General features: G+C 41.4%; 2 protein-coding genes across 4 annotated transcripts in view; one reads left to right on the top strand and one right to left on the bottom strand.

Moving 5' to 3' along the window:
* Window positions 1-2,952, bottom strand: part of NXNL1 (nucleoredoxin like 1) — a 29,870-nt gene extending 26,918 nt beyond the window's left edge. Inside the window, exon 1 of the mRNA XM_063445759.1 lies at window positions 2,915-2,952. The gene's annotated coding sequence lies outside the window, so the exon portion shown is untranslated. The remainder of the gene's footprint in view (window positions 1-2,914) is intronic.
* A 266-nt stretch (window positions 2,953-3,218) lies between these two features.
* PGLS (6-phosphogluconolactonase) lies at window positions 3,219-18,552 on the top strand. 3 transcript variants are annotated; one of them, XM_063449209.1, is made up of 6 exons: window positions 3,219-3,328; window positions 8,884-9,145; window positions 12,355-12,462; window positions 12,720-12,821; window positions 14,002-14,142; window positions 17,657-18,552. In XM_063449209.1, the coding sequence occupies exons 2-6, from the start codon at window positions 8,891-8,893 to the stop codon at window positions 17,792-17,794; spliced, it is 744 nt and encodes a 247-aa protein (XP_063305279.1). In that variant the 5' UTR covers window positions 3,219-3,328; window positions 8,884-8,890; the 3' UTR covers window positions 17,795-18,552. The 3 variants fall into 3 exon arrangements, with proteins under 3 accessions (XP_063305279.1, XP_063305278.1, XP_063305277.1); XM_063449208.1 differs by lacking the exon at window positions 3,219-3,328 and adding an exon at window positions 6,818-6,893; XM_063449207.1 differs by lacking the exon at window positions 3,219-3,328 and adding an exon at window positions 6,875-6,938.

Consider the following 18,552-nt stretch of genomic DNA (forward strand, 5'->3'; position numbering starts at 1 on the left):
AATTGTATCTATTTTTATAACAAATTGTGATTTTATTTATATGGAATACATTTCACTTACACGATAACGATCTTTGGGATCTGAGAATTGAAATAGTGGGCAATTCTCAACTGTTTACTATTATCATCCCATAAATATCCCCACAGGTTACTACTGCCTAGTGTGTCCCTTCCTAGTGAATACAGCTCCAGAGTGAGTGTATACCCTCCTGCATGAAATACCGCTATCTCACCCAAGCACTAGTCAAGACTTAGTAAAGGGTGAGGAAGAACTGGTTTTATTGAACAAAACACACAGATTTATACCGAGACCCCCACTGTAGCGAAGCTGCAATAGCTAGCATATGTATCTCCCCCAAATCATCTTGAAGCTGGAACAAGTGCTGTTAGTGAATAGCTGTATTCCCCCCAGTAACTAGACAAGACATAGTTCTGGGAGTACAACAACATTTCATTCCTCAGACTTGGTCTTTTATACACAGACCTACAGCATGGGGTCTCCATTCACATACAAGTAAGCCCGCTCAGGCGCCTCTGTGTCTGAGAGATGGTTCAAGCAGATAGCGGTTAAACAAATTATCTCCCGGACACAGAAGGTACCACGCACAAAAACACCCCAAAACACCATAAAACAAACAGGAACCTCAAGATGTTGTATATCCCCGGATAGCTCTGATCCGAGCACCCAAGTTGGTAAAATAGCGCCAGGATCCATAGTGTGTAGCCAAATCACCACCAGGGTAAAGTTTTGACCAGCTACTGCCAAAGTTTGAAAATAGTTCCACGAGAAATGTCCTTATGGCCAGACAATTGTCAGGAGCTTCTGCAGGGATATGAAAGGAGGCTCCCCCTGGCTCTCAGTGAGTGATTTGTCAAATCAGTCTATAGTACCTACAGCTCAGCTTCCTCACTACTATCATGGGACTTTGGAAATCCAGTCACTGAAGCTTCACAGGGGACTCCGAGGACCTCTTCCACCGGATTAGGCTGCAGTGATTATGGCTCAGGAGACCTACTAGCAGAGAATATAGCTTTACTATAGCTTTCCCCCCACACATTAAACAAGTCTGAATGCAGGGGATAGAATGATCTTTATTGAACAGAACACAGCTATTTATACAAAACAGTGTTGACTCTCCCTGCAGGTGATCCTCCATACAAAGCAATGCACAATTCAGTTGTCCCTCCCCTGCACCATTCTATCTGGGTACTTAATTGCATTATCCCCAGCTAACACAATCACAGTCCTAGAGACACAGTATACACAATGTCCACCTTAACCCCCTCTTCCTAGACCATACTTCACACAATATATCCCTGAAAAGCTTGTCACTGAGCTCCCTTGCTATTCAAATAGCACCCTGATTGGAAATTCCGTGCCCGAGCTACAGCACGTTGCGGCTATTCTCCGATCTGGCGAGGAGTTTAAGATGTGCAGTAGCTCCTTCCTGTTCATCAAAAAGGGGTTACCAAGTATAATCCAATGCATTCTTGCTCACCACTGACCTCCCCTTCAAACAGTGATCTGTTTGGAGGTCAGGGGGACTGGGCAATACCAATGATTGACCTGACTTCTACACAGTTCCAATCCGAGGAACAGTTCCAGAGTGTATCGAGGTCAAGAACTCTATGTGTAAAACGTGTCCAGGAGATCCCCAGACATACTCAAGTCTGACTGGTAATTACAGAACGCGTCTTGGGCCCCCATACCCTTCCCCACAGGATAAGAGCCCTTTTATGGACTCTTGTTACCAGGACCTTAGTCTGTGGGTAGAAGGCTAAAGACCAAGCCTCTCCAAAAGTCTGTGGCATGGGCTTCCATCACCCCAAGAACTTGGCCAGAAGAAGAGGGGTAGAGTGGACTGTCTACACAACTTTGGGGTCAAACCACTTGTAAACCGTTTAACCCCTTAAGGTAAGATGGTGCACAAGAACTCCAGACACCATAAGAATTTTATATTGGTGTCAGAGAGCAGTCATTGTCCTTTTCGCCACTGCCATCATAACCTTGTAGTTCATGATCAAAAGCAAAAGCAAAAGGTTTAAGAACAGTTTAAGTGAAATTAGTAAAAGTTAACTGATGCCTCGCTGGGCCCCACCAGTTCATACAAGCAATTAGCATAGCTAGTTAGGATATATATGTAATATTCATAAATACATAGCTATGAAATGCCCACTTTGACATTTTATGCATTGCAATATTCTCTGTTTTACTGGGCTGTATACTTTCTGCTTGATTAGACATTTTAAAATGGCATATGGAAACGAAATATAAATATAGATAAGACAGTATTGTCTGATCTGAACTTATGAAAGCCAAGAAGCCTTCAAAAGAGAAGAAAAAAACCTACCAACGGTCTGCCTTTGGGCTCTTATTGTGTCTTCTAACTCCGGGTCTAAGTTCTGGCATTATGTGGACAAGTAAGAGAAGTTAAAAAAATGCATTTAGAAGAATATCATACAAATGTTGAGGTAGTCCCGGGCAGGCCACTCCAATGAGCAATTCTTGTGACACTTTTTGTACAGTATACAGAACTGGGGAATTCATAACCACTGACGCCAGGAACGTCTAAGTACATGGTGCAGGAAAGCCATTTATTTTTTTAGATATGCTACAGGGGGCAATGGGTGTCAGGGCAAATGGTCTGCACCTCTGGTTCATTTAGTCTGTGTGTGTGGTGTTACCCATATCTGCACCAACACATTGTATGGTCAATTACATGCTGCTATATATCCCCACAGTATAATTGTAAAGGGTTGCAGGATTATATGTTGGCACTATATCTATTATCAAAGCAAATAATAATAATTATGCCAATTCTACATACTGTATACTATATACTTTATATACTGCCACTAAGCCTAAAGAAGCAACAATGGATCCAGCAAACAAATGTGCACATGATTCAATGAACCTGAAATCCTTCTGTAGGACCTTTACCAGCCTTTCCAGTATTCACTTGCAGCTGTTCTGCTGTTACTAAATGTATCTTTCCATTAGAATTCTATTAGAATTCCGCAATGATTCTCCCCTTAGATTACCCAAACACAATGCAAGACTGGCCAGAAAGTGCCAAGTTGCAAAACTTCCGCCCTTACATCACCTCCCTTCCGCCTTTGCACAACCACACTTCCGCCCTTACACAACCTGGCTCCAGCCCCTTTCCCTCTTCTCTAGGAGTCTGGAGAGCCAACACACTCCCTGCTAGACACACTTCCGCCCACTGTGAAGCCGTACAGGTGCTGTCCTGTGACATCACTTCCGCCCTCTCACCTGGTGGATCCCATTCTTGTCTCACTGCTTTCGCCTGGATCTTGCTGCCTGCTTGGTACAGTATCCACCCATCGCCACCTATAAACCTTCTCAGAGCAATGTAGTGCTTGGTCACCTCTTTGTAGATGGATGCTGGTTTTATTGTTGGTGTAATTTACATAGAATGCGGTGTCTGTCAGTGTGCTAGCACTGTGGGTGCATCTATGTGTAACTGATGTAATGGTAATTATCTGTGTGCCTTACAGGCAAGCTCTTTCATTTGGTACTTTTACATCCTCATCAGAACAGTTTATGTTAGAGGTGTCTGAGTTAAACATTAATATCAGGATACAGTAGCCTTTTACGGTCCTTTTCATTTTAAGACTGTTTATCTCAGGTGATCTACTTATCTATGTTGATTTACATGTAACATTGTAACTGTATTATTGCATTTTTCAGCCCTCTAAAACCTATATGCAAAACAAAAATTCTATAAATACATTAACTTTTTTTTTATTATTATTTCCAGTGACTACCAGTGTAGCACATACAGTTTGTATCTGACTATTGTTTAACACTGAATTGAGGGACAGTGCCTGGAGACTTCAAGCACCATAACCAATTCAAAGAGATGAAATGTTTATAGTGACTACAGTGTCCCTTTAAAGTGCAACAGTCACACACACACACACACACACACACACACACACACACATATATACACTATATTTATTTGTATTCTCCAATAACCTCTTTCCACATCATTACAATGCCACATCCAGGCATGTTTCTGTTCATCTTCAGCTCCTGGTGGCTTCATCTGTTAGGAATCTCACCGTGCATTGAACAGACATCTCTAAGAGGTTTCTTTAAGTTCATCCATTGCAGATCTCACACACACGCAGAAATGCCATTATTGTGAAGCATTTTTCATTAGCTGCACTAATTATGTACATTCCTGTAGAATTTTAGCCTGTAAATGATTCTATGTGATGAGTTGAACTGCTGGTTGGGGATGAACTATTAATCTCATAAACATCTGCTAGACAGAGTGTTCTACGATAAGATCAGTTGTCCACTTTAGACCACAATGTTTCTGATTGGCAGAGACTTTTCCTGCCCAGCTTCAGGTTCGCTCAAGGTGAGTATTTTCATTAATTTACATGTTTTTTGTGTGATCCATTTTAAGGGTTCATTCTCGGTCTGTCTCATACTCCCCCCAGTGCATGAATTATTGTCAACTGTGGGGAAGTTCGAGCTTACCAATGACATCAGCTGCTGTGCTGGCCTTGCTAAGCATTGATCTATGAATATTATAGCCCTGCAGTGAGTTTTCTCCATGTCTGTCTATCACTGGATAAAGGAATGTGCATTTACATTGATGAAGGTTGCTGAGTAATAATTTTATTTCTGTTTCCACCGTTGGCCAAGCCTAAAATATGTGCTTTGGAGCGAGATAATTGTTATAGTGTAAAGGGCAATCCCAGATTCAGTTAATATTCTGGGTATTCTGCCAAGGTAAATATTGACATTGTAACCTGCTTGTAAGCGAGTTGTAGTTCCATTTCTGCTAAGTCAAGATGACATTTCAATTCAAAATTGCTTTACATTATATGGAAATAGTATTATTTTATTATTATTTTTAATAAACCAATCTGGTAATCATTTATACTAAAGGGACACTATAGGCATCCCAAACATTTTATCTCATTGAAGTGGTCTGATTGCAGTGTCCCAGTCCCATTAACCCTGCAAGTGAAATCATTGCAGTTATAGAGAAACTGCAAAGTTTTCATTGCAGGGCTAAGACTGCTTCTAATGGCTGCCTCCTAGACGGCCACTAGAGGCTTTTCCTGCAGTTTCACTGAGTTTTGCTCCATGAAACGACTGATCATCCTCACGCTGTGCATGAGGTCGTCCAGCGTCTTGCAGAACCCTATAGAAAAGCATTGATTCAATGCTTTCCAATGGGGAAGGTCTAATGCGTGCCTGGTGCGTGCCACAAACGTGCATTAGGTTCACAGATCACACTGACATCGGAGGAGGAGGAGACCGATCCAGAGAAAGGTAAGTGTTTAACCCCTTAAGGACACATGACATGTGTGACATGTCATGATTCCCTTTTATTCCAGAAGTTTGGTCCTTAAGGGGTTAAAGGGTTTGTTAACCCTTACATGGCCGAGAGGAAGGGAATGGAGGCATAGGGACACTAGTGTTCCTTTCATAAATGTAGATAATGAATAAGTCAGTCACTGGAAGATCAAGGGAGGAGTGCAGCCAGTTTTAATAGGATTTAAGGGGGGGAGGGGGGACTCTGAAGAGCCCCCAGTTACTATTACACTCATACCCCTGTTCTTGCTTTCACCCTTCACAAAGTTTTGGGTGACTGGCTATATTCACTAAACTGCATTCTGCAAAGGAGGGAAGCTGGCGAAGGTACTTGTTCTGAGTACATAATTTCTGCTTCAGTATTTTTCTAGCATTTTGTTAAAGCAGCACTGTCACGTGTGGAGTTTTTAATTGTTTTTACTTTTTGTAAAGACCAGGCAAGTTAACATGTCTGCTCGCATAGTGCTCCGTGTTCATGTCTTGGTAGATGAAGCAGCCAGTAACTATGATACTGCAGTGTTCTCGCTAATACCATAATATTAAAACCACTATAGGTGAAGTGAATAACATAATAACATTGATTATATTGTTGCAATGGCACCTGTCAGTGGGTGGGATATATTAGGCAACAAGTGTGCAGTCAGCTCTTGAATATCATGTGTTTGAAGCAGGTGAAATGGGCAAGTGAAACGATCTGAATGACTTTGACAAGGGCCAAATAGTGATGGCTAGACACAGGGTTGGAACATTTCCGCATTTCTTCTGTGGCAGACCTCTCCTAGTCAGTCGGAGTATCGTACCCAGGGATTCCCTTTTCCCACCACGATAAGACGCAGAATGGTTATAGCCCTCTCCCTAATCATCAGCCGAGGCTTCATGCAGAGTAAAGCAGGTACAGGTTTATGGTGTGCACACAGGCCTTTTATACAACTGTCACCTAAAGGGGGTCACCATGAAAACATTGCACAATCCTGGCGCCTTTGTGTCTGGAACATACTATACTCTACTCCATACGAATTGGGTAGTTTTAATGTTGTGACTCATCAGTGAATGCGTAAGTATGAAATGGGGTTCTAAAGAAGATCGTGCGAGATTGCTAGTCCTCCATCGACCTTTCATCGGTCATCCTGCATATAGAGGGCAAGATGCAGCAGATGACCGCTGTTTAAAGCTCTCCCATTTTACCAAAAATATGTGAACCCTATACTCCGAATGTTACTATTTTTGTTATATAGTTTAATATAAATTTCATGCGAAAAATAGTCTACATGTGTCTTTGTCATTATCCCAAGTTATTACCATTTTAATTTCAACTAATAAAAGTTACAATTTTATTAAGGATTACATATATTGTTTTATATGCTGCTTATGTCATCATCCTGAAGGGAGTGCACATTCGGTCTCTTGTGCTTTCTCAATATTTATTTATGAAAGCCACACCTGCAGACAGTTAACTAATTGGGAAGAGGTATGAGAAGAGCCACAGTTAAGGAAGATTAATCTGTTAGACGCTTTCATTGTAAGGGACAAAGGTGGGTAACTCGGAGACCAGTATCGAGTGGGTTGCAGTAATCACGGTAGGTCCAAGATGACTGTAAATAAGTCCTTTGGATGGATCTTGTTTTGGATAGGTATGGCAGGAAGGCAAAGATGCCAAGGCAGATTTATGCATGGTCTTACTGATGCTGTTACCTTGACTATGATACTAGGATTATTATTATACATAAGAAAAAAGTCGTTTAATTTTGCAGTAAAATATGTGCAAGGGTTAGAGACAGACGATTAAGGCAGTAGATGACTTCAGTATACAATACAATGGGAAAGACAAGTAGGGAAAGTCAGGTAGAATATTGGATTTGTGCAGATAATGCATTTTTATACAATTTTTTAAATAACAAAGGAATGTTTGCAAGTTATTTACTAGCATAATTCACTTAAAATGTAACGTTTTATCCACCTCCTGTTTGTATTAAAGTAAAAAAACCTGCATGCTCGGTGTACTGCATAGATCGCTTGTGATGTGTAATTGTGTTTAACCTGTGTTATTCAGGTAATAACAAGGAATAGCTATATTCCCAGTAGCCTGATAAGAGAATAAAGAGGTAATTCAGTTCCGATTGCCCCTGGGAAAAACTCTTTGACACCGCCTGTTTCCCTGGAAACAGGATTTTCCCTAAGGTCTACAGAGTTAGACAGTGTGTAAGTATAGGTTTCTGTGCAGGGAGGGTGAGCGCCGGCATCCCATTGTGCTTACAAATAACAATCAGACAGGTTCATGCACTGCAGTACGACCGTTCTAGAATACGTTTTAAGGACATGAACTAATCACCTGAAAGACGCATGCTTCTCAACAAGTACTCTTTGTTATTATTTTATTCATGAAACTTAATAGGAAAAGTGAAAATGTTGCATAATTTTTAATTCTAATTATTGTTAGCGTTTATATAGCACCAACATATTCCGCAGAGCTTTACCATTTCAGTCGTTAAGCTGGTATCAAGCCAGGCTCTAAGCCTGTCTCCGAGAGAAAGTGTGTGTCCATCAGTGGCCCATTTATTTACACAGTGGGTGAGCCGTACAAAAAATATTTCTAGAATTTAGAAGCCAGCCAGGTTTTGAAGGAGCTATGCATGTCTGTAGGATTTGTTATAAAATGCTCATACGGTAGGAAGGTAGTTAAACAAGTGGTATTAGTTCTAGGACAGCGATCCTCGATGACCACGGGTTGGTAGAGTGGAATACAAATGCTCTGCCTAGTGCAGGATGAGAAAAGAAGTCCACATGTCTTATTATTGTCATATACCGTATTTTTCGCTCCATAAGACGCACTTTTTTTCCACTCAAAAATGAAAAATTCACTTTTTGTATCACACACCTTTGTTGCAATGCAGCTCCCCCTCCCATGTGTTCCCTATTAAGGGTTAATAAATATATAGGGGTGCATATAAAAAATTAAACGAGGTAGGCACACTCAATATGAAATATAAGCAAGCTCCCAAATGGAGCTCTATGAAAACACGATATGGGTTAATAAGTATATAGGGGTGTATATAAAAAATACCCCTCTCTGTCTCAGTGGAGCTATCTTTGCCAGAAGCTCAAGGAAGCAAGGTGAAGGGTCAGTGTAGGACCCGCCTAGGGGGGTCTGCCTTGACGTTGGCAGGTGGGCATTCCCTCCAATGGCCATTGGAGTAACTAAATGACCTCCATTTGTCTAAATATACATAGGGATTAAGAGAGCGCAGGTGACTTTTTTTCCCTTTGGTTTTTAACTATATATTGGGGCTGATGTGTACTGTGGTCATATTTTATTGCATATCTTGGCTTGCTGCTTTATAGGAGCAACATCTGTAGTCCTCTTTGGTCAAAAACATTGCATTACTAGTTCTTTGCATACTATGTAATGCATTATTCCTCCATTTCTTCAAACTTAATTCTGTATATTTGTAGATTATAGACAACCATATAATACTTGCATACATTTTTTTTTTAATCCTAATTGTGTAAGGATTCTCGTTTCAGGTCTGTGATGTCTGGCTCTCGTCAGATCCGTGTGTTCCCCTCTCCTTCAGAGCTTGCACTCTCTCTGGCCCAGATCCTGGTCCATGAGTCTCAGGGATCAAATGGTTTTAAGCTGGGTTTGTCAGGAGGAAGCCTGGTACAGCTACTGAGCCGGGAGCTGCCTAAAACCCCTGGACTCTCTACCGAGGGTTGGAAAGTGGCCATGTGTGATGAGAGGCTCTTGCCATTTTCTGATCCAGAGAGCACATATGGCGAGTACCAGGTATGCATGTATACTCTAAATAATAATGACAATAAATGATCCATTTAATAACATGCCCTATTTGTACACAGAATCATTGGTATGGCCATATAGCCACCTAATGCAATGGCTAAATCCCTTACTTTCTTGCACTATGTATAATGCTTTGATGATTTTAACAGTGCACTGTTAGTGCTTGCTTGTGGAGACCTGCAGCATATAGATAATATATAAGTTTACATTAAATGCAGAAGCCCACTTTGCAGGGCTTTGAGAAAGGTCAGACTTGTGGATTTGAGAATCTACTGGTCCAAACTAGGAAACAATACTACTTTTCTCTAAGAAGCTTGTAACTTGCATTTAAAGAAACACTGTAGCGTTAGGAATATGAAGCTCAATGTGTAACTGGTAGACAGCCACTAGAGGCAGTCTTAACCCTGCAATATAAAAATTGAAGGTTCTTTGGAACTGCAGTTTTAGATTGCAGGGTTAAAGGGACAGGAACACAGCACCCAGACGTACTGAGTCCATTCATGATGGTAGTTGCTCCCTGTGTGTGAACCTATGTGACCATTGCCATTACATTCCATGTTTTACAGTCCAAATTCATTACATGCTTTCACTGACTTAAAGGGACTCTATAGTCACCTGAACAGCTTTAGGTTAATGAAGCAGTTTTGGTGTATAGAACATGCCCCTGCAGCCTCACTGCTCAATCCTCTGCCATTTAGGAGTTAAATCCCTTTGTTTATGAACCCTAGTTACACCTCCCTGCATGTGACTTGCACGGCCTTCCATAAACACTTCCTGTAAAGAGAGCCTTATATAGGGTAAATTACATCTGTTTGAAAGTGAAACCAGTTTTTTTTTTCATGCAGGCTCTGTCAATCATAGCCAGGGGAGGTGTGGCTAGGGCTGCATAAACAGAAACAAAGTGATTTAACTCCTAAATGACAGTGAATTGAGCAGTGAAATTGCAGGGGAATGATCTATACACTAAAACTGCTTTATTTAGCTAAAGTAATTTAGGTGACTATAGTGTTCCTTTAAAAAAACAACCTGTTTTCAGTAGCTGCAATTAGCAGTAGAGCTCAGTTGAGATATGATATGATCCGTCCTGGATTGCTCTCTACACTACACCCCCTTGCAACTTTGAAAATTCTTATTAGTCATGCAAAACTGTAACATCAATGACAAAGAAGAAAAAAACGCATGCTTTTGGGAGGGGGAAGATATGCTAAAAAGAACGCTGTAAACTGTAATCTAAAGAGGGCTACAGTTAATTTCTTCTAGCCAAATTAGTGACCTGGAAAACTGAGGTTGTCAAGTCCTTACCTGTCCTGATATATGTTACAGATATGGAGATTAGCTAACACAGAATGCTGAAACTGTAACTTTCTAAATTTTGTTTGGGGCCCAGTTAATTGAATGAGTCCAGGAAACCTGCCAAATAATGCATCTACACCCACATTTAGGTTAGAAGTGCAAATCCCCAGAGCAGATTTTGCATTTTCTGGGCTATTTATGGATATATATAATAAAAAAAAAAATATCAGGAGACAGAAACATCTGAAATAAGCACAAAATCTCAGTTTAGTTGTAGGAACATACAGTATCCGTTCTCTTGCAGTTCTTACAAAATACTTTAACTTTGCACTGAAATAATATCTTTCATATTTAGACCTACCATGCAGCACATTGCTCAGATGTCGACGATCATAGGTATTAATAGTGAGTCTGCACAATAATTTAAAAAAAAAAATGCAAATTACCAGTGTGTAGTGTAATGAGAACATATAATTCCATATATACAGTTGTGATTTTAAAAAAATAAATCTGCATTGCACATAAAATAGAAGTAATCGGTAATAGAGCTGTACTTCCCTTTGACATTCCTAACTTTTCAGAATCTGGTACAGTAAAGCTTGCTGGCATCTGTGCCCGCGTTTTGGGGATGATCTCATCCCAAAGCTTTTCTCTGAATGCTTCAAGCAGTTTGTCAGAAAGGGCACAGGATAACAAGGGGGTGTAAGTTGTTTATGTTTATAATGTTTTTTTTTGTTTCTCCAACAACTTTTATTTTTGGTTAGAAAACAAAAGCAAACTTGTACATTCGGTGCCCTCCACTATTATTGGCACCATTGGACCTTAAAATTTGAAGAATGGTCTTGCCACATCAGGCATTGTAGGAACATACTCAGAACTGTAACATAAAGTATTGACTAAAAGGGTACCAATAATTGTGCCACACATATTTTACATAAACCTTTGTTGTTGTTTTTTTAATTGTTTGATATCCATGAGAGCAGAATTTTTTTAACAAAAGGTAATACAAAAAAAAGACAAATTTTCACAGCCTTTTTTTTGCTCATATTTACCAAGGGTGCCAATATTAGTGTGGGACACTGTACACGGGGTTAGTAAAAACTTTGAAAATGTTACTCTGACGCTGTATTATGTTTTAATTATAGAACTTTGAGGAGTGGAATAAATTGAAATTGTTCATGGGAATCCCCTCATCCACTAAATAGCATGTTAAGTATTCAACTTTGGAACCCCTTTTTGCCAGATGGGGTTGCTATCTTTTAAATAAAAAAATAAAAAAATCTGTACCATACGATATGACTTGATGGGTTTGGTAGATCTTCATGTTCACAACTATAACTTATAATAAATTAATTGGGGATAAATCCAAAGAGAATTCATTAGAACAAGTTAGTGATAGAACTGCAGTTGTTTTTGGACTTCAAGAAGATCTCCTCAGACACAAACCGCTGTAGTTTGATAGTTGGAGGGCCCTGGTTGGATACTCCCGGTGTAAAACATAATAACTCTGGTTTTAATCAGCAGCATCTTTGATACACAGAGTACATGGCTTGTCTCCTGGCTCCCTGACCTATAAAACCACCACAGAATCAAAACCGTGGAATGAGATCTGGTTGGAAATTGTGTTTTGATTTATTTTAAGCTACTCTATCTATTATATGGCAACAAATGAACCTCTCATATGTTAGAACAGTATTATGTTAATTTTAAAAAGCCTTTAGTTTAAATTGTGTCTGGCTTTTATTTTATTTATAATAATGATATTTTATTGAATCTTTCTATGCTGAACATATTTTTTTTTCCTTTTTCACAATTCCGTGCTTGTTTACTTAGGTTGTGACCTAATAAAATAGAATACATGTGGACTTACACTTGAATATATTTCATTTTATTTTATTTTCCAGCGTCACCTTATCTCACAAGGCATCCTTTCAGAGTCACAGTTTGTCACAATCAATCCCTCACTACCCGTGGAAGAAGCCGCAGCAGACTATACCCAGAAACTACGGGAGGTGAGCCCTGGGCACAGGTGTTGCTTTGGCAAATGCCTTTCTTTAGCCCCAGGATGTGTGTGCAATCATCTACATATGAATTGTAGGCAACTTCTGAGCACAGACTATTTCTGCATTCTTGGTGTCTACTACTGTCCCACTAATGTGTGCACTACTGTGTACACAATCCCACTCTTGCTATTTATGTTCTCCATCGAGGGGTTTACAAGCCCCTGACAGGTACCAGCATGCTGTCATTTAAGATTCTTTCTCCTTAGCTCTTCCCTGGAAGTGACCTGCCAACCTTTGACCTCCTGATTTTGGGAATTGGCCCAGATGGACACACTGCTTCCTTGTTCCCAGGACATTCCCTACTACAGGTACGTGGCCCTACTTTTGTAATTCGAGAGGATTACAGCGATCTTTTGTCTTTCCTTTGTAACCACTTTCTCTTGGACCCTTCTTTATTTATTTGTATATACGTACAGTGTTTAAAAAAGTTCGACCCTCCTCTCTCAGCTGGCGAGTAGAAATTAAGCCCTGGCATGTTTTAAATGGTCCCACCAGGGCCTGTAAGGATTTCTAGTGCTGCTCAGAGGCGGCATTTCAGCTGGGAAGGCAGTTGCATGGTCCAAGCACACGGCCGTCAGATGTACTTTAAATATTCCTGGGGGACCTCAAGCTCCTTACTTAAACCCTCCCCTTTACCTGCACTCACTGGCTTTTTGAAGGATAGATACTGGGGCATGGTTAATGTAACCTTCTGTGTACAAATCGGTTAGCTTCTTTCCCTCCTCCTCCTCTTCACCCCATACAGGATAGCTTGAAAGTAAGTGGAAATCTCAATTTTGACTAGGAGAGTGTTCCTAGTCTAGGAGAGGTCTGGGAGAGTATTTGGGTTTCCCATTTTCATTAAAAAAGGTTTGATTCGTAAGAATCACTGCCACACCAGGTACTGAGAAGAGTAGGCTGCCAAATACAATATGCAAACTTGGGATAGTGTTTACAGTGACCCCTAAATGCCAAACAAACCTTGGGGAGCATACATATAGGAGAACATATGGCTCTGATGCAGTGTGTAAAAGTACTTCTACCTGATTGAAAAGTGTTAATATGGCAGAATGCATCCTTTCCCCCCAAAATACAGTGCAAAATGATGAAATATGATGAAATATTAGGAAACTGATAAATTATTTATTCAATAAAAAACAAATTATTATAAACTGAGAAACACATGTCAAAACACAGGTGAAAATAGTCAGGCTATAACATGTCTCGTAATATATGATTATACAGCTTCCCAAAGCAGCTTTTAATACCTAAATTGTGACATTAAGAATTTTTTTTTTTTTGTCCATAACAGTCTGGTATTAACAGATTAAACCGTATTTTCTATTTGTTATATCTGTGAGCCATTCCAGTGTAACAAATTACTAACCCCCACCTCCTTACACACCCCTACCTGACTCACACCCCTTCTTTCATTCTCAATTGATATTCCCGCTTTAGCGTTTATAAGTACACCAGTCTTATATTATTTTTTGTTTGCCTCCCTCCCAGGTAACAGATCAGATTGTGGCTCCCATCAACGACTCTCCAAAACCTCCGTCTGAGCGGGTTACTCTTACACTACCTGTCCTAAATGCAGCGAAAACCGTAGTATTTGTGGCTACAGGAGAGGGCAAAGCAGCGATCTTGAAAGTACGTGGATCTGTTCTTTTCTGTTTTGTCACAGTGTACTTATACTCCTTGTTACAGTGTCACCAAATTAAGCTACAAGAGGCAGTTTTACATGTGTCTCAAAGTTTATTTTAAGTATCTAATTAAAAAGATATATTATCCCTTAGGTTTTAGATTCCTGCTAGCCAGGGTTCATAGAAAAACTAGATGTGAACCCTGTGCTTCAATCCTGCCTTCAGTCATGCCTACACACTCAAATTCCTTCACTAGCCTCTTAGGACAACCCTGCCTTGGAGCAAAGACTAAGATCTCATTGTGCCCCATAAATCATACTGATTTTCAGGGTCTCACCTTGAAAGATTTGGGTGATTGAAGACTCCACAGTGAGGCTCATATTGCTAGCTTACATACTCATACAGTGTCTGCCTGTATTGCTGTTTCAACTGATAGCATACAAGACGATCACTAAGTTTTGTTTGCCAATTGGGATTTTTTTGGTTTTGTTTTGAAGCTTCAGTGTTTTTTCTTTTTTTGTTTTTTTTGTTTTATTATTTAAACTGATTTACTCCTTCTGGATAGGGAATCCTGATATGTTCTTTTATTGTTTGTTACAATGTGGACCATTAAAGGCAGTGTAAACAAACCGGGTTTTCACAGATTTCTAAATTGTTGATAATTAAAAATGAATTAAAACATTTTTTTTTGGTTTTGTTGTAAATCTTTATTTTTGTGGTGCACATATATAACCAGCACTCTTGCAATGCCCCAACAGCGGTAGCAAGGATTGTAAAAGACATATCTTAACAGGTATGAGGCATAAGATGAGATTACTGCACACATTTTTGTAGGTCAGGTGGCAGAAACACAAGCTAGACAAATGTCTGAAGTATATAGATAAACGAAGTATGTAATCAACGTGAGTTACCCAGACATGTAAATTGTTATAAGAAAATAGGTTATAGGGCATGCTGATAATACAGAAGTGTGAAAATAAAATATGTTAATCAAAACAGGATAAAAAAATTGCAAGATAGCTTAAATGCTGTCTGGTCCGAAAACCTCAGTAGTAGGAACCAGCTGGGGAGGTCTGCATGTTGTGTCCAACAAGGTTGCAGTATTCATGAAACAGGCCGGCATTGGCATAAGATATAAATGGAAGTCAGCCAACACCCAGCTTGGGTAGATGTTGCACTGGGAGTCCATCCATATGGGTTGAACAGCGGTACCGATGTGGGGCACCCCTCCAGCTCCAGACTTGTTGACGAGCCAGCACCTCTTTGCCATGAACTGGGGCCAAGTTCTTCCTGTCCGGGAATGTGCAAAGGGCTCCATGTTTGAAGATATGTAATCGCTTGTGTCCCGTATCCCTCTTGTGTGGTCAGTGCATAGGGGTCAAACTATGAGCCTCTCTCAGCCTAGGAAGGTTGTTGGTAAGGGTGAATAAAGTGTTAGGTGGCAATACTTCCCAGACTGCTGGTTGTGATGCCTCCACTCCCCATTCTCTAGTAATCATTCTACCTCCAACAGATTTTTGCATTCCTGCAGGGTTGCCCAAAAACAGTCGAAGGCTTCCTCCAGATAAGCCCTTATTTGACTGTGTAAGTACTTCAGGTCAGCTTAGTGCCTCATCCTGCCTTGAGTAACATGAGCAGGGTTGTCCACCATCTTGGACACTGCCACTCCTCGCCCACCAACAATCTTCAGGGGTGATCTGTGGTTCAGAAGATCAATGTGCCACAGCCCAGCCGGGTCAGGGATGACCCTCACTGGTCCGAGGGGGGCTAGCGTAAGTGGACGCTATGATCTGTAGCGCAGGAAGAGTGGCCGCCTAACCCCAGCTCAGGTAGGCCGCAATCTCGCTTAACGTGCTTCCTGTTTGCTCAGCAGCCAGGATCCGCCCCTGAACTTTACATATTAGGTCAAAATAGCCAAGCTGAAAACATAACTGGCAGAATTTATCCAATTCATTTTTTTTACCTATAATTTGAAATTCACTATGAATTTTCCAATAAGTTGCACTTTATTAAGTAACCCTGAACAACAAAAAGTTGCTACTTAACAAACCCGCGCGCACTCTTTGTACTTTCCTTCATTTATTGTCCATTTCTAAAAACTTGTAACAAATTTCTCACTGCTCTACAAATTACAAACATTTATCCAGTACAGATGGTATAGAGCAGTGTTCCCCAACCCCCGGGCCGCGGACCGGTACCGGTCCGTGGATCAAACGGTACCGGGCCGCCCAGGGGTGTGGGGTGTGCGAGCCTGCCGGCTAATGCAGGGCTGGCATTGCCCAAGTGCCAGCCCTGCAATGTGCCTGCGGACCGGCGGGGAGATCAGAGATCTCCCTCCCCGGTCTGCAGGCACATTGCTGACAGCCGGCAGGGGAGGGAGTGAGAGAGGACCCGGGAGCTCTTACCTGCAGCTCCTCCGGGTCCTCCTCTCGCGAGATTTGGAGCGTTGCCGCGGTAACCACGGCAACGCTCCAAATCTCGCGAGAGTGAACTCTAGCCCTGTAACTGGGCTAGAGTTCACCTCACCACCAGGGAATCCCCACCGGACCACCAGGGACTAAGAAATGTCCCCCCTCCTCCCAGTAAAGGTAAGAAGGGAGAGGGGGACATGAATATATTAATTTTAATTAAATAAATTTAAAAAAAGCCTCCTTACCCCCCATACACACACTGCCCCATACACACACTACACACACTGCCCCCACACACACACTACACACATTGCCCCATAAACACACTACACACACTGCCCCACAAACACTGCCCCATACACACTACAAACACTGCCCCATGCACACACTACACACTACACACATTACCCCACAAACACTGCCCCATGCACACACTGCCCCACAAACACTGCCCCATGCACACACTACACACACTGCCCCACAAACACTGCCCCCATGCACACACTACACACACTGCCCCATACACACACTACACACATTGCCCCACAAACATTGCCCCCATACACACACTGCACACACTGCCCCACAAACATTTCCCCCATACACACACTACACACACTGCCCCACAAACACTGCCCCCCACACACACACTGCAACTCTCACACACACTGCCACCCTCACATACACACTGCACCGCTCACACACACATACACACAATTTTGAGTCTATGTCTTTATGTGACTGTGTTTGTGATTTTCTGACTATGTATGTGTCTGCGTGTTTTTTTTAATATATGTGACTGTTTGGTTTTTTTTTGTCTTATTAAATCAAAACAAGCGGGCCACGGAAAAATTATCAAACGTTTACCGGTCCGTGGCGATAAAAAGGTTGGGGAGCACTGGTATAGAGAATCCCTTGTAAATAGAAATTAACACAAATACTCAGTCATTTAGTCTTTGAATATAATCCAGTAGGAAGTTGGAAATTACTGGCTCTTTGGGATCAGCAGCTTAATCAAAGATATGTGTCTGCATTGATCAATGAACACTGTTTTTTGTATTTGCTTTATCCACCAACTCTAAGTAGACTTACAATGCTTGTGTCTTGCAGCGTATCCTCCAGGAAGAAGAGCCTGAACCCTTACCGGCTGCACGTGTCTTACCTGTGCATGGAAAGCTGCTCTGGTTCCTTGATGAGCCAGCTGCCCGTGAGTTAACATGTCCCGTGGAGAAGCACTCTGTTCTGTAAAGCCTCACCAAAAAAACAAATAAATAACAGCACTTGGAGTGGGTTGAGAACTAGAGTTTTCCCCCATCTCACACTAGTGGTACCATGGCCACGGGCAGAACCATAGAGTTGGACAGAACAAGGGCCATGGATAATATTAGAGAGACAACCAGTCATGGGCAGAACCAGAGACTCTCCAAACAATGTTGCAAGCATGGATTGTTGTAGACGTGGTGTGCAGAAATGAAGTCATGTACATTCCAGGACTGATGGTTAACTCAATGGACACTTGATATTAGGGATCCGGTTTAACGACCGATGTACAGGCTCAGTAACCTTGGGGACCTAGAATGTTGGTTGCCATCAGAACTAATGTAGTTGAAGCACCAAATAAGATGGACTTCAGGAACCATGGACTGGATTGCCTAGAGAATACCAAAGTCAATAACCGAACCACGGCAAAGTGCCATATCACCATAAATCCATAGGCTGACCCCCGAAATAATACCACAAACCAAGGTATTGAAACCAGTACCCAACTGTTTAGTAAAAACTGAAGCTTGCCGACATGTGCCATGTTCATATACAGCCCTACCCTTTCATGATTCTGCCTGCAGTCCCTTGACAGAGCTGCCCCTTCTACCATATCCTCCCCCTCTTGGATCTGCCCCTTGGTGTAAGTGGTGCCACTGAGATCATTTGCTTCCAACCAGTTTTCACACTGAAACTGTGTCATGTAGCTGCACCAACAGTAATAAAATGGTGATTTGTTTAAACAA

This window comes from Pelobates fuscus, chromosome 3 (genome assembly GCF_036172605.1).
Source record: "Pelobates fuscus isolate aPelFus1 chromosome 3, aPelFus1.pri, whole genome shotgun sequence".
In the NCBI taxonomy this organism is placed as follows: domain Eukaryota; kingdom Metazoa; phylum Chordata; class Amphibia; order Anura; family Pelobatidae; genus Pelobates; species Pelobates fuscus.

Excerpts from the sequence above, each read along its gene's own strand:
- PGLS (XM_063449209.1), top strand. The coding sequence starts at position 8,891 with ATGTCTGGCTCTCGTCAGATCCGTGTGTTCCCCTCTCCTTCAGAGCTT. Across the intron at positions 12,463-12,719 it reads ATACCCAGAAACTACGGGAG|CTCTTCCCTGGAAGTGACCT; the intron begins GTGAGCCCTGGG and ends CTTTCTCCTTAG. Across the intron at positions 12,822-14,001 it reads CAGGACATTCCCTACTACAG|GTAACAGATCAGATTGTGGC; the intron begins GTACGTGGCCCT and ends CCTCCCTCCCAG.